The 13,125-nt window shown below is 47.5% G+C and overlaps 1 protein-coding gene across 6 annotated transcripts in view; it reads right to left on the bottom strand.

The window, feature by feature from the left end:
• Positions 1 to 13,125, bottom strand: part of LARS2 (leucyl-tRNA synthetase 2, mitochondrial) — a 251,118-nt gene that overhangs the window by 15,662 nt on the left and 222,331 nt on the right. For all 6 annotated transcript variants that reach the window (XM_081246586.1, XM_081246585.1, XM_081246582.1 and 3 more), the window contains 4 exons: positions 6,244 to 6,344; positions 3,645 to 3,827; positions 1,951 to 2,120; positions 145 to 222 (listed from right to left, as the gene is read on the bottom strand). In XM_081246586.1, coding sequence (XP_081102712.1) covers positions 145 to 222; positions 1,951 to 2,120; positions 3,645 to 3,827; positions 6,244 to 6,344 — 532 coding nt within the window. The remainder of the gene's footprint in view (positions 1 to 144; positions 223 to 1,950; positions 2,121 to 3,644; positions 3,828 to 6,243; positions 6,345 to 13,125) is intronic.

Below are 13,125 nucleotides of genomic sequence, written 5' to 3' on the forward strand. Positions count from 1 at the left end.
CCTACTATACACCAGACTTCAGAGATAAAACGTCCAGAAAGGCATAGTCTCTGCCCTCAAGGAGCTGCAGGCCACCTCACCACGTGACTGGAAGCCACGCTCCCTCCTCGGTTACCAGCAAATGAGCACAGATGGGCCACTTACCAAGAGGGCACTGCTGAGTCCCATCAGTTGAGAAATCGCAGAATTCAGTGAGAAGTCCTCTGTGAAATGTGCAGTCACCTATTGGTAAAAAGTTGAATTATTCACTTTGTTCAAACTTCCTTTAAGCTTTTCATAAAAATACTAAATTATCCAAAAAATGTGAAACTAAATGCATGCAATAAAAGATATTTATAAATGTATTCACTATCTCAAATAGTCACTTTAATGTTTCGTCAGCACAAAGATTTTTAAAATCAAAGTCAATGTTGTTTCCACCACTCAAGACTGTTACTCTTTCCCCATATTTGGGACAATGTTGGTTCCCATAGTAGGTGCCTAAGAAAACACTGATCATTACCTGAAAAGGAGGCAGGACCCATTTGATGAGCAAACATCAAAACGATAGTAAACAGGAGATGGGGTAAAGGATGTCACCTCTCCGTGGTTACATGACTTCAATTCACAGTGAAGATTATTGGTATATGGGATAAGGTTAGTTTTACATTTTCAAATACAGAGTCAACACAAGAATACAAATATGATTTGTCAGCTTTTTCCTATTGGTGTGCTTTTCAATTTTGACCATGGGCAAAGATATAGAAAAATAACACATCCTTAAGATGTCAAGAGTTTCCAACTTGTTGAAATAACCCAATTCCATTATCTGCCAGAAGAGAAGAATTTGCCAAATCCAAAGAGAAAATATGGGGTATGAAAACGATCATTCACGCATCTCTCAGGTCACTAAGTTCAATTCCGTGAGCTCTGTTTCTCTACACTATAGTAGAGAGGATGAAAATAAAGCTGAAGAAGTGTCAATAAATGAGACCATGCTGGACCCAGGGCCACCGCAGGTTATACAAACCAGAGGAAAAGCCCTGCTCCTTCAATGTAATCAGTTGCCAGAGTCCAGTGAAGTGACCTTGGCTAACTTTCTAAGTTTGAATCAGCACAACTTAAAAAAAAAAATTCAGCCTAAGGAGAATTTGGGGTATCTGGTACCCATTAAAAAATGGCTTCAGATTTCCTAAGGGCCTTCTTTCAAAGATATATGACATTTTTTCACAAAGTTCTTAAAAAAGGTGAATGTCATGGTGTTATAGCAGACTTCTGGATGAACAATTTAAAGGGATGCTATCAATGAAGAATCTTTTAAAATGATTTAGACAATAATATACTATTCTCTAAGAAGATAAAGTGAACATTTATTTTACCTGTAAAATTTAACCCACAATAACTCACGTGAACACTGTGCAACAAAGTACCTGAGTGGGAAAATACTCCCTATTCTGAGTATCAGGGAACTCTCTGCTCAGTTCCTCACTGGTTGTGTGACTTTCATAAGACATTTAACCTCTCTGTGTCTCAGCTCTGCCCACAGACGGGCTGATGAGGAGGCTAAAGAAGAGAGTCTTTTCAAGCCCCTTTCAACTCTAAAATTCTGTTTCTGTCTTTATAACATATACAGTGTGTCATCAGTATGATATTAAATTTGGTTCTCTACCTGGATGTGTTAAATGTGGAAACATGGAAAGTGGGCAGCTTCTTGAGATCTGGGATGGATAAGTGGGAGGCACTATTAGTGGGAGCCATTTCCTGAGACCATCTCTGTTCATGACAATGTTTGCACTGTTGCTTCACCTTGGTGAAATACCCAAAGCAGTAAGATCAATTAATCAAGGCAAGTGGGCCACCATAATAAGAAAGGAGGAAGACCCAGAGTGCCCACCCCAAGGCAGGGTGAGCCACACAGATCACATGGGCTCAGTTACAGAATCAACCAGTGTCCCCTGGAAGGTTTCTGACCTGAGAGATGATGGAGTTCTTGTACTCCCACAGCTTCCTGCCCTCGGCTTTCTCCTCGTTACTCAACAGCTGAGGACTGGGAACCTTCCCAGAAACCCTGACCTCGATAAATCGAGTTGCCAAGGACCAGAGACGCTGCTGCCATCTCAGCACCCCAGGGAGAGCGTCGGCTGAGTGTAATGTCAGTGAAACAGAGAGAGAAAGAGAGACACGTGAGAATGATTGGTTTGGTTACATCTAAGTGACAAAGCACCTGTGAATGAAAAGACACTTCACTGTGCCCGGTGGATCTCTCCAAGGGCACGGAGAAGGGTCCTTCCTGGCTTCCAGTGTCCGGGAACTCAGACCAGGACTGACTCTATCGTTTCTTAGAGCCCCAGATATTCAGAGTACAGGACGGCAGGGCTACACAAAGGGTTTCCACCAACTGTCACTGGCCCACAACGAACTTAGAAGCTTGGGCCAGGATGTGCATCAGGGCACTGCCTCCTTGGTTAAGAAAGCTTGCTGTGACAACAGTGTCCTCAGAACTAACAGTGTGCTTGGAGACAGGGTTGACTTACACTGGTGCAGGTGCCCCATCTCACGTGGACAGGTAACATGCAGAGGGGGCAGTGGTCCACAGACCGCACTCTGAGCTGCAGTGCTGCACAGCCTGAGGTGCTTTAACACAACCCCTGTCCTCGCCAGATCTGTGTGTATCACATATTTCAGAGGTGTTCATCAAATCAGCTGTTCATCTGATCTGGAGAAGTTGAACAGCTTCACCTGGTGGCCCTGGGTCACACGGCTAACCAAATTAGGGCCAGTTCAGGTCTTTTACACTTTAGCCACTGGACTAGACATTCTCAAGCCTGGATGCACAGCAGGAACTTCTGGAAGGCTTGTTAGAGACAGATTCCTGGAGCTGGTCCCACAGGGAGGGCTGGGGAGCCAGAACCTGGGCCTGAGTGTCCCCCGGGATTCTAGCTCCAGGACTGGCATCTGTGACCACTGCTCCAGACCACATTTCTCACTAGAAATGGTGTGTTGAACTGAACAGTGATTTCAGGCACCTGATTTCTTTTTCCCATAACACTTGGATAAGACCACATGAAGGAAAACTGAATTACTGATTACTGTTGGACAGCTTATTCTAGGATATCCAGATACCTGAGATTATTTTACCTCACACCATTTTAGGTCTAAACAACTTTGGAGGGGTGAATCTCCCCTGCGGGGGCCTCTGAAGGCTACTGTGAGTGACTGAAGAGGTCACAGGTAACATCAGGACCAGGCCCCATGCGGGGTTTTCTGGACTGGTGAGAGGCAATGACACCATTCTAGAAAAAACCTTTCAGGTTAGACCAAGGAAACGTTTTCAAAGTGGGATTCTCGTAGAACCTGCATGAGAACGCCACAGATTCACTGACGGCAGGCTCTGGGGCCCTGCCCTGGGGACGGGGTCAGCAGGGCTGTGGTGAGGACTGGGAGTCTGCAGTCACAGCGAGCTCCCCCAAAGGTTTTGAGGCTCATTACATCTGAGAAAACTGGCCTAGGAATGGCACAGGATGTTGGGCAAATTGCTACTTGCCTCACAGAGCTGATTCCTAGAACCCTACTATTGACTCAGCAAAGACATTTCCTTCCTTGAATATCTTCAGCACCGAGGCGGATCACGGAGGAGGCAGGCTGGGAAGAGGAAGGTGACTTACTCTTTACATCCCACAAGATATCCTTCTCAGGAGGGGCGGCGAAAAGGATGTAGAGCCGGGTGGTGTCAATGCCGTACTGCTCCACGACGGCCTCGGGGTCCACGCCATTGTGCTTGGATTTGCTCATCTTCTCCCAAGTCACCTCTAACTTCTCCCTCGTGTTTGCATGAACAGGAACAGAACCTAGACACCAGAAAATTGCATCAGTAGGGGATGTGTGGTGCCGAATTTGTTCTGTGACAGTATATTCAATAAGAAAATACTGGGTGAGCAATTATAAGTGTCAATTTAAAGAACTCCACTAATTCATTTAACATGACTCGTTCTCTCCCTCTAGACGTCATAAAAATGTTTTTGTTTTCAAATAAATGAGGCCCACCTCCCATAACAAATCTTCCTTTTTCTCAATCACAAAACAACACAAAGTAATTTCCCTTTTTTAAAAAAAGTAAATTACTTATATACAAAAAGGAAAGTGAAAAAGGATAAGGAAGACTCGCATAATACTCTTCTCTTTATGGATTCAGGGTCTCCTTTGGAAACTGCCAGATGACCAGTCAGGATCTCGGAGCAGCAAAGCACTTGAGGGGTCACTTCACCTGGGGGCTAGGTCCCCCGTCCGTGTTGAAGTCACCAGAACACGATCTCGCAGCACCGAGGCCCACGCGTGGAGTTAGCTCGCTGGGCTCACAGTAAACACGGTGTCCCATTGTGCAGCCCTGTTCTTTGTCTCCTCTCCACCCACACACCATCGGTCCAGACGGTGCTGATGGAGGAGGCCTTCCATGGCCATGTTTGGAGGAGGTGACCTTGCTGCCAAGCTCCAGTGGCTGGGACCAGGAAGGACATCTGAGAAGGCTAAGCCTCCTTCTCAGGAACTGGAACTAAGAGACAGAAACTCTGTCTCAGTGTTGTTGGGCACTGGAACCAGAAGGTCCTAAGGAGCTGGGGCAAGATGTGGCTCTGCGGCTGCCAAAGGTCACTCTGTAAACTGAAATTAGGGAGAGCAGACTCCAAGCCTGGCGGAGGAAGGAGAACATGGCAGAAGAACAGAGAGGAGCAGGGAGAGGAACTGGAGGCTCAAGAAAGACGGAGGAGAGAGGAGTGGCCCGGAAGCTTCCTACATGTTGTACTTTCTGCAGCTGGGTTTGGGCGATGTCCCTACATCCCTGTGCGAAACCTGCCTTTGTGTGGATTTCTGTTCCTTCCAGCTAAATATTCCCTTTAACAGCAACCAAACTCACTCCCCAAGGGACCAGCGTATATACCTACAAGCCAACTCCATATTTCATGAGAGCCACACCCACTAAGTAGACAGATGCCTGCCCTTGCTGATCTACATCCATATTCTCCCCCTGGGGGAAAGTCTGCGTGGGAAGGGAAAAGATGTTCACAACAATGCTTGACCCCGTGACATCAGAGCAAAGGGAGACTAAAGTCCTGGAAGATGTTTTATCCAAGCTGTGGTGAGGATCAGGGAACCACTGCCCCCTCTACCCCACACCCCCTGTCCAGGCTGCAGTAAGCCTTTATAACACTGTTGTGAAAATTAGGAAAAAGGCATCTTTCTGGGCAGAGAAGTTGAGAAGTTAGAAAAAGGTGCCCTCTCTTGGCAGATGTGGCCCTGAGGTGTATAGTTGGATGAGTGGCTGGATCTCGGGCCCTGTTCACCCCCTCAGCCAGTTGCCTTTGTACACTGCACAAACTGCACTGCATTTAGCTCCTTTCCCTTTTAGCTCCTTTCCCTCTGGCAAGTGTTGGAGAAACACTGCCAATTTCTGTTTCTCCAGCTTCTTTTTCTCCCAAGGACCATGGTGACCCTTCCAAACCCTGAGGAATTACTGCTTTAACTAGGTAATCCCATTGCCTGCTTCCACCTAAACCTTCTCTCTAGTGTTTGGCTTGGGAGCCTGCCTACCATTTAAGGGTTGGGTTTACCTAATTTGGGTTTACCTAATTTCATCCACTAAGCATGAGTTATTCTAAATTTAATGGCCAGAGTTTCTCACAGCCACCTCCCAATTTGCTGACATGTCATTTATTTATATGCTGGGTGCACGTGATACACCTTCATCATGCCACCTAGAGATCTTTGAGGATGAGTGAAAACACAGGGTGGAAGGAAAAGGCTCGGGAAAGCTGGGAGAAGGGGAAGTCCAGGGGTCAGGGGGAGGAATTCCACCAGGGGGCCCAAGTAGACTGGTGGCCCCTGACGTTCTGAAATGCCCCTCCAGACCACGTGGGGAGATGTGCCGAGAATGCCCCAGTCTTACAAGAATGTCTCTTGGGTCTGGGGGCTCTGTCCCTGAGATGGGCTGTCAAACACACACTAGGACAGGAGGTGATGCCAGAGTTGACTCCATGTTATATACAAAAGAAAACACTTCCAGAAACTGAACTGACACTTGAGCTGGATGGGATGGGGCTGAGGGGCAGCCAGCCTCAGCCTCAGAGGGCGCCAGCCCAGAGCCAGCTGAGGCTTTGAGACCATGAGGCTAAAGGGTCACTCTCCTGGATTCCTGCCCAGCCAGGGCCTGGCAGCATTCACCTGCTTGGTTTTCTGTGAGCACCTGGATGGGACTAGATGGGCCATCCTTACCTGTGAGATCTACTTCCTCTCGCTGTAGATACTGTCCAGATGGTAGGCGGAATGTCTGCCCCTTGACAAGGCCTTGGACCAGCAGTTTATGAAAAGGCTCTCTGAGGAAAGATAACAGACAAAGAAAACTGGTGGGGCAGGGATTCAAAGCATCCAGAAAATAGCAGTACAAACCTTACCAGCTGATGAGTAGAGATAACTGCCCTGTGTGAAAACAGGCTGACCAATGCCACTTGTAAATCCAACTTGAACAAATGGCTCCTTACAAATAAGTGATAAGGAAATTAAGTCAAATGAGAAGAAATTAACTACTTTCCAATGTGGCAAAGTGGAAAGAACACCAGGCCTCACATCTGGAAGGCCTGGATCTGAATCTCTGTTCTGCTTCTCAAAGACCTTTATGAGCCAAGGCAAGTCACTTACTCTGAGCATCAGTCTGCTCCTCTGTAAAATGGGGATTTTAAAAACCTGCCTCAAAGGGTTGTTGGGAGAATTAAAAGAAATGACTGCATGAAGATACTTGTAAATTTTAAAGGTCTGTACAAATGTCAGTTATGCTGAGCCCGGAGTAATGAAGGGCTCAGGAGGACACAGACAGGTTTACGTTGGGGTTTTGCTCATGAAGATTACTCTTTCCTTAACTTTTATACAGTGCCTGCTTACATTCTTTTTAAAAATTTTAAATCATACAAATTATATATGAATATGCCCTTTTTGTTCAAATTCAAACACCCCTGCCCCCGCCGTCCCAGGCCTATTCCCCTCTGATGAGGCAGTTACTATCAGTCCATACAGATCTATTTCCCTTTTTTTTTTTTTTTTTTTGGCTGCTCCAAGAGGCTTTCAGGATCTTAGTTCCACAACCAGGAATTGAACCCGGGGCCCCAGCAGTGAAAGCACAGAGTCCTAACCAGTGGACAGCCAGGGAATTCCCCAGATCTATTTCATTTTTTAAACATCTATCGAGCATTTCACATATGGGTGGATTACAATTTATTTATAGTGCCTATTTTTTTTAAATAGTGCCTATTTTTTAAAAAGCTGTTTTAGGGTTTCCCTGGTGGCGCAGTGGTTGAGAGTCTGCCTGCCGATGCAGGGGACACAGGTTCGTGCCCCGGTCCGGGAAGATCCCACATGCTGCGGGGCGGCTGGGCCCGTGAGCCATGGCCGCTGAGCCTGTGCGTCCAGAGCCTGTGCTCCGCAATGGGAGGGACCGCAGCAGTGAGAGGCACGAGTACCGCAAAAAAAAAAAAAAAAAAAAAGCTGTTTTAGTCACACCTTTACTGGCTAAATAATGAACTATAGATATTTTCTCTTAAGAGGACAAGAAGGGGTTGACCCTCCTACTGAAATTACTTTGTTTCAGATTTGAAATTGTTACTCAGTTTTGAAGCATGTGAGCAAGAGCTATTCCAAACTCAAAGTATTTGTGGAAACCTCTGCTGAGAGCATGTGCCTGTATTTCACTCTTACAAAGCAGCAGGTAGGAATGTCTGAATGAGGGGACAGATTGATGTTCTCCGCCAACATCACCCCCAGCATGACAAGCCTATTGATGTACAAACCCTCGGGTGCTTCAAGCTCACTTACATGGAATGGCTTTTATTTAGAGGCTCAAAAACCCAATAACCTCAAAGAGGCCAAGCTGACCACAAACCTAGCTCAGTGATGGAGGTAGAGGGCACTGTCTTTGTTAATTTAACAGGATCTCATTTCACACTCGAGGCTCATGTAGATGAACCCTGATACAGGGTAAGGTCTCTGGACAGGCCTCTGATTTGTACACTGTGCAGCCCCTGTTACATCAGCTGTGTGGACAGAGGCAGTTTAAAGGAAACTTTCTAGTGGATTCAGAGGGACAGAGTGGAACAAAGAGGCTGACTGGGAAAAAGATGAAGGTCAGCTAGAAAAAAAGGACTCCTGGCCTTTGTATTTTAAAATCTTGTTATGAGCGTGTGTATGTATGCGTATGTGCATGTGTGAGTTTGGTGGTATGTGTGTGTGTGTGGGGGGTATTTTCCAACGTGGAAAAGACCCATATATTTGACATCAAATGGAAATGTAACACGTATTTTTTTTTTTTTTTTTTTTTTTTTTTTTTTTGCGGTACGCGGGCCTCTCACTGTTGTGGCCTCTCCCGCTGCGGAGCACAGGCTCCGGACACGCAGGCTTAGCGGCCATGGCTCACGGGCCCAGCCGCTCCGCAGCACGTGGGATCTTCCCGGACCGCGGCACGAACCCGCGTCCCCTGCATCGGCAGGTGGACTCTCAACCACTGCGCCACCAGGGAAGCCCTAACACGTATTTTTTAAGCCTCAGTCAAATTATTCAGTGTCACAGGGCCCATCCAGCATGGTACCATGTTAATTTGGAAGAAATTTCACATGTGCATACGCATAAAAATAGTCACCCCATTGTTCCAGCTCTAAGATCTATCTTAATAATAAGCTCTTTTGAGTCATAAAACCGCCTTCCTTCCACCTCCAAGAAATTCCACCAGCAATGTCACCATTGGCAGAATGACATCTTTTTGTGCCACATCCCAGCAAGATTCCCAGAAAATGTGAGTGATGAAAGATATTAAAAATGATTTTAAAATATAATGCACTTGGATCTCATGATGCATTTTAATACAGAAGCACCTTGAAGGGGGAGCAATGGTGTCTGGGGTCCCTGTTTCTCAGGAACACTGGCATAGACACTGCGGGAACCTTGTGTCCTCGGGCCACATGAGCCGTATCCAGGGTAGGTTGGGGTTTTGGTGTCCGAGGACCCAGATCTGCATTTTCCTCAGGAAGCTCAGGGAATTGTACCCACAGACCAAGCATGCAGTTCTCTCTACCATCAGCCCCATCTACCTTCCTGGCCTCTCCTCTCACATCTAAATGCCCCTGCTCCTCACAAAGGTCACAGGGACACTTGGCCATTCCCAGAATGTGCCGTGCTTCCTAGGATTCAGCAGGAATGCCCACCTCAGCCTGGGTTCCTGGGGAAACCTGGACCCAACCTTTACCATCCCCTTCTCTGGTGGCTGTCCCTGTACCCTGCACACAGTCCCCTTCACGCAGCTCCGAACCCTCCTTTGTGCCCTGCCACATCTAGCACACCCTGCCGTGAAGAGCATGACCAGATTGCACTGTGATTACAACATAAATACCCGTCTGCCCCCCGCCCTACCCCCACCGTGGCAAGGAGCATTCTCTTGTCCTTCCCTCTATCCCCAGTGCTAAGCACTATACTCAACAGACAACAGGCTCTTTAAACATGTTCAAAACATGGATGGATGGATGAACAAATGAGAATGAACAGACGGATGGCGGGATGGAAGGAGGAAGACACGGGATGTGTGGGGCTTCCAGCTCCTGAAGCCATCTTTGCCTTCCATCCAATGTGAGGTGGCACCTGGATTTTAACCTCATTACAGAAACAATATAGCACAGTTTTAAAACAGGAGAAAATCGTATGGCTACGTTTCACTGGGCAGATGAAGAGACTGGTTACAAAGCATACTGCACAAGTGTTCTACACAGAAGGGATGCCTCCCCAACCCCCAGTGGTGCCTTCACTGGCCATCAGTGGCTCGACGGGGCTGATTTCTCACACGCCCAGGATGCACGTTTTTGAGCACTAGCTTATCTTTCAAGAATCTTCCTCAAATAATTTTACAGGCTGCTGCCTAACACAAAAGAGACAGACTGCGACCTTGTCCCTGCTGTGCTCAGTGGCAGGAGGATGAATTTGCTGTTACCCTCTTAGGCTCTAGTGTCCCTGTACCAGTTTTTGAGGTTTTTACTCTCTTTTCTCACTTTGAGTACATGGCTTTGGTCACTCTTAAGAGAAAGAAAAAAGATGTCTTTGGGATGGAAGGAGGGAGGGAATAATCTGGATCCCAAAGATAAAGACCAGTAGGATGATCAAAATCAGTAGCATTAAGCCTCCAAAAGGGGCGGGGTCAGAAACAAGGAGCTTGTTCTCCAGTCTTGCAGGTTATCAAGTGGCACAATGCTGCCCCCTTCTGGGAATGGACAGAATTGCAACCTGCTGGAATCTTGACCCTAACTCCAGCCTTTCCGCCTAAGGCTGCACTCCTCAGGCCTCACCTTTTACAACTCTCTCTTTTTTAAACGTTTTTTCCGGACGCGCAGGCTCAGCGGCCATGGCTCACAGGCCCAGCCGCTCCACGGCATGTGGTATCTTCCCAGACCGGGGCACGAACCTGTGTCCCCTGCACCGGCAGGCAGACTCTCAACCACTGCACCACCAGGGAAGCCCAAAAGTAAACTTTTAAATGAGGTAAAGCACACATACTGAAAAGCATGTAATTCCTACGGGTAAAACTTGAGGAATTTTCACAACATAAACACACCTGTGTAACCAGTACCCAGGTCAAAGATCAGAATGTGACCTACTTTCTGAAGGCCCCCTCCTCCCACTTCCAGGCAACATCTCCCCACCATGGGCACCACCAGCCTGGCTGCTAACACCATAGATCAGTTCTGCCTGTTTCAAAACCACTTCTAAGCCTTTCAGAATGAGGGATCTCAGGGGAGTGTCCACGCTGGAGGCCTTTCCCAGAATGGCAGGCGTACCCTTCTCACACAGCAGCACACCCAAAACAAGGCCTGCCAGTTAAACAAATAAATCTTAATTTCCAAAAGTTAGCAACAACACAACTTGATAGCTGAGGCTCATCTGGGCTACCTTCTTCTCCCAGGGCTGAAGCACTGCAGGGATGGCTGGAAGTGTCATCTAGTGCAGGGATGGCAAAACTGCCCCAGTGCCCCTCCCACCCCATCACTGATCCATGGCAGCACTTCCTGGTGGACTCAGGCTGAGGCTCAGAATTCTTGGTATCACGTCCTCAGAAAGCAGAGTTACCCTGTGAAATCTATCATTTATTTTATTCGGCAGGTATTTATTGAGTGCTGACTATGATTCCGGCACTGAGCCAGGCATTAGGGATGTCATGGTGGGCAAATCAATCCCTGCCCTCAGGGAGCCAGCCTGTCTGCCATCACTGAACCAAACCAATGCCTGACCACTCTCAGAGCTGGGAAGGAGGAACAGAGAGTCCATTCAGATCTGAAGATCAACTCCTGCCACATCAAGTCCAAACTGCCGGCTTGGCCATCGGACTTCTATCCCTCCCTTTTCTCTTCTTTTGCTCCTTCTACATGTTGCCCATATGCGCTTCCATGTCCTCACTCACACACTGTTCCCTGAAGTGCTATCAAAACTGCCCATTTGTCAAAACTCTACTCCCCCTTCCAGGCTTGACTCAAATGCCACCTCCACTGTGAAGGCATCTCAGGCCCTCCTGGTCAGAATTAGTTGCTCTTTCCTCGGTGTGTCCAGTGTTGTGCCTGTGACGGCATTGGGCAGATACTACCTGTCACTGTGTATTCAGGTGAGTAGCATTGCTGCCTGTCTTCCTCCTGAGAGGGAGGAGGAGGAGGAGGAAGAGGAGGAGCCGTGAAGACCCCTCCCAGCGCCTAGTTCATAGTAGATGCTCAATTAATGTAACTGGTTTGAAATGAATGAATAAATAAATCTGCCAGCAGCAGAGGGGGGGACAATGTGGAAGGGACAAGAGATGAAGGAAGAAAGGGGATGAAGAGGGGGCACTGGACGCTATGGCTTCCAGGTGGGGCCAGAACCTTTTTGCAGAGAGAGGCACCCTCAAAGATTTCAAACTCTTTCTATTTCAAGCCCTTGGGAAGATCAGCAGGGAATGAGAGTGGGAGAGAGAGAGAAATTCCACAGTGGGGAGGGGCGCTTCCCAGGTCCTAGAATCCTGCTCACTCCCCAGTGATTTTCCCTCCACTCTTCCAGGGCCAAAGGGCTCTGGGAAGCTGGTTCTTATTCCATCCATCCTCAGGTGTAGTTTAGCCCAGAATGAGGAGTCACATTTGTATCTGAGCGACAACTGGGTACAGAGCCCTCTGAAATTAATCAAAGAGCTTACAGTAAAATGGGTGGCCCAAGACATGCTCATAAATTGCCACCACCACAAGGAGGAGGCATGAAGTGTGATATAGAGAAGCACGGTACATGGGAATGGGAGACAAGGGGACATCAAGGGCCCTGCTAGACTTGGAGCCTAGTCTTGCTGGAGCAGAGATGACACCACATTGCCAGGTTCATTATTCAGATTCATAACAATGTATAACTAAAGTATTTCCCATTTGTTCATTCATTCATTCATTCAACAAATGGTACCTGGGAACAAACTTGTATAAGCAAACAAGTTATTCACACATCATAATGATTGTGTATAGCAGGGAGCTTTATAAGAAAGTGAAGAGTGAACGTTTTTAAAGTCTGGGAACAACGTCTCCACTGGGTTAAGATGATGGCCACGCCTGGGCACCCAAGCTTCTACTTTCCTCCATTTGAAGGTAAAAGGAGGTGTTCCAGCAAGGTCAGGAGTACAAACGGCACTTTCTCTTGTAGATGGCGCCCTCCTCCACTTTGGGTGGGTCACGCTGCTGGTGCCCGCAAGGGACCAACATGACCAGGCCATGTGCCTGGGTCCCAGACCCCTCCAAAGGAGCTCGGGGACACCTGTCCAGCCAGGCCACGTCCCAAGGACCCGCCCACCATCTCCCTGGTCACTGCTCCCACCCACTCTAGCTCCTGGGCCTTTCTCAACAGCCCTCCTCCAAGCTTCCCTCTGAAGGGAAAACTGGACAACAAATACACAAACCGGGGAACAGGGGGGTGGACAGTATTAGTGCACTTTCATCTTGTTTGAATTTTTTTAAACATGCATTTGTCCTTCTGTGATATTTATTTACTTATTTATTTAGTTAGTTAGCTAGTTATTTTTCAAGGTAAGGAAGGATTTATTATTACTGGCAGCAAGTAAGGAGAACACCGGGG

Source organism: Mesoplodon bidens (assembly GCF_964165515.1).
Source record: "Mesoplodon bidens genome assembly, chromosome: 10".
NCBI classification, from domain to species: Eukaryota; Metazoa; Chordata; class Mammalia; order Artiodactyla; family Ziphiidae; genus Mesoplodon; species Mesoplodon bidens.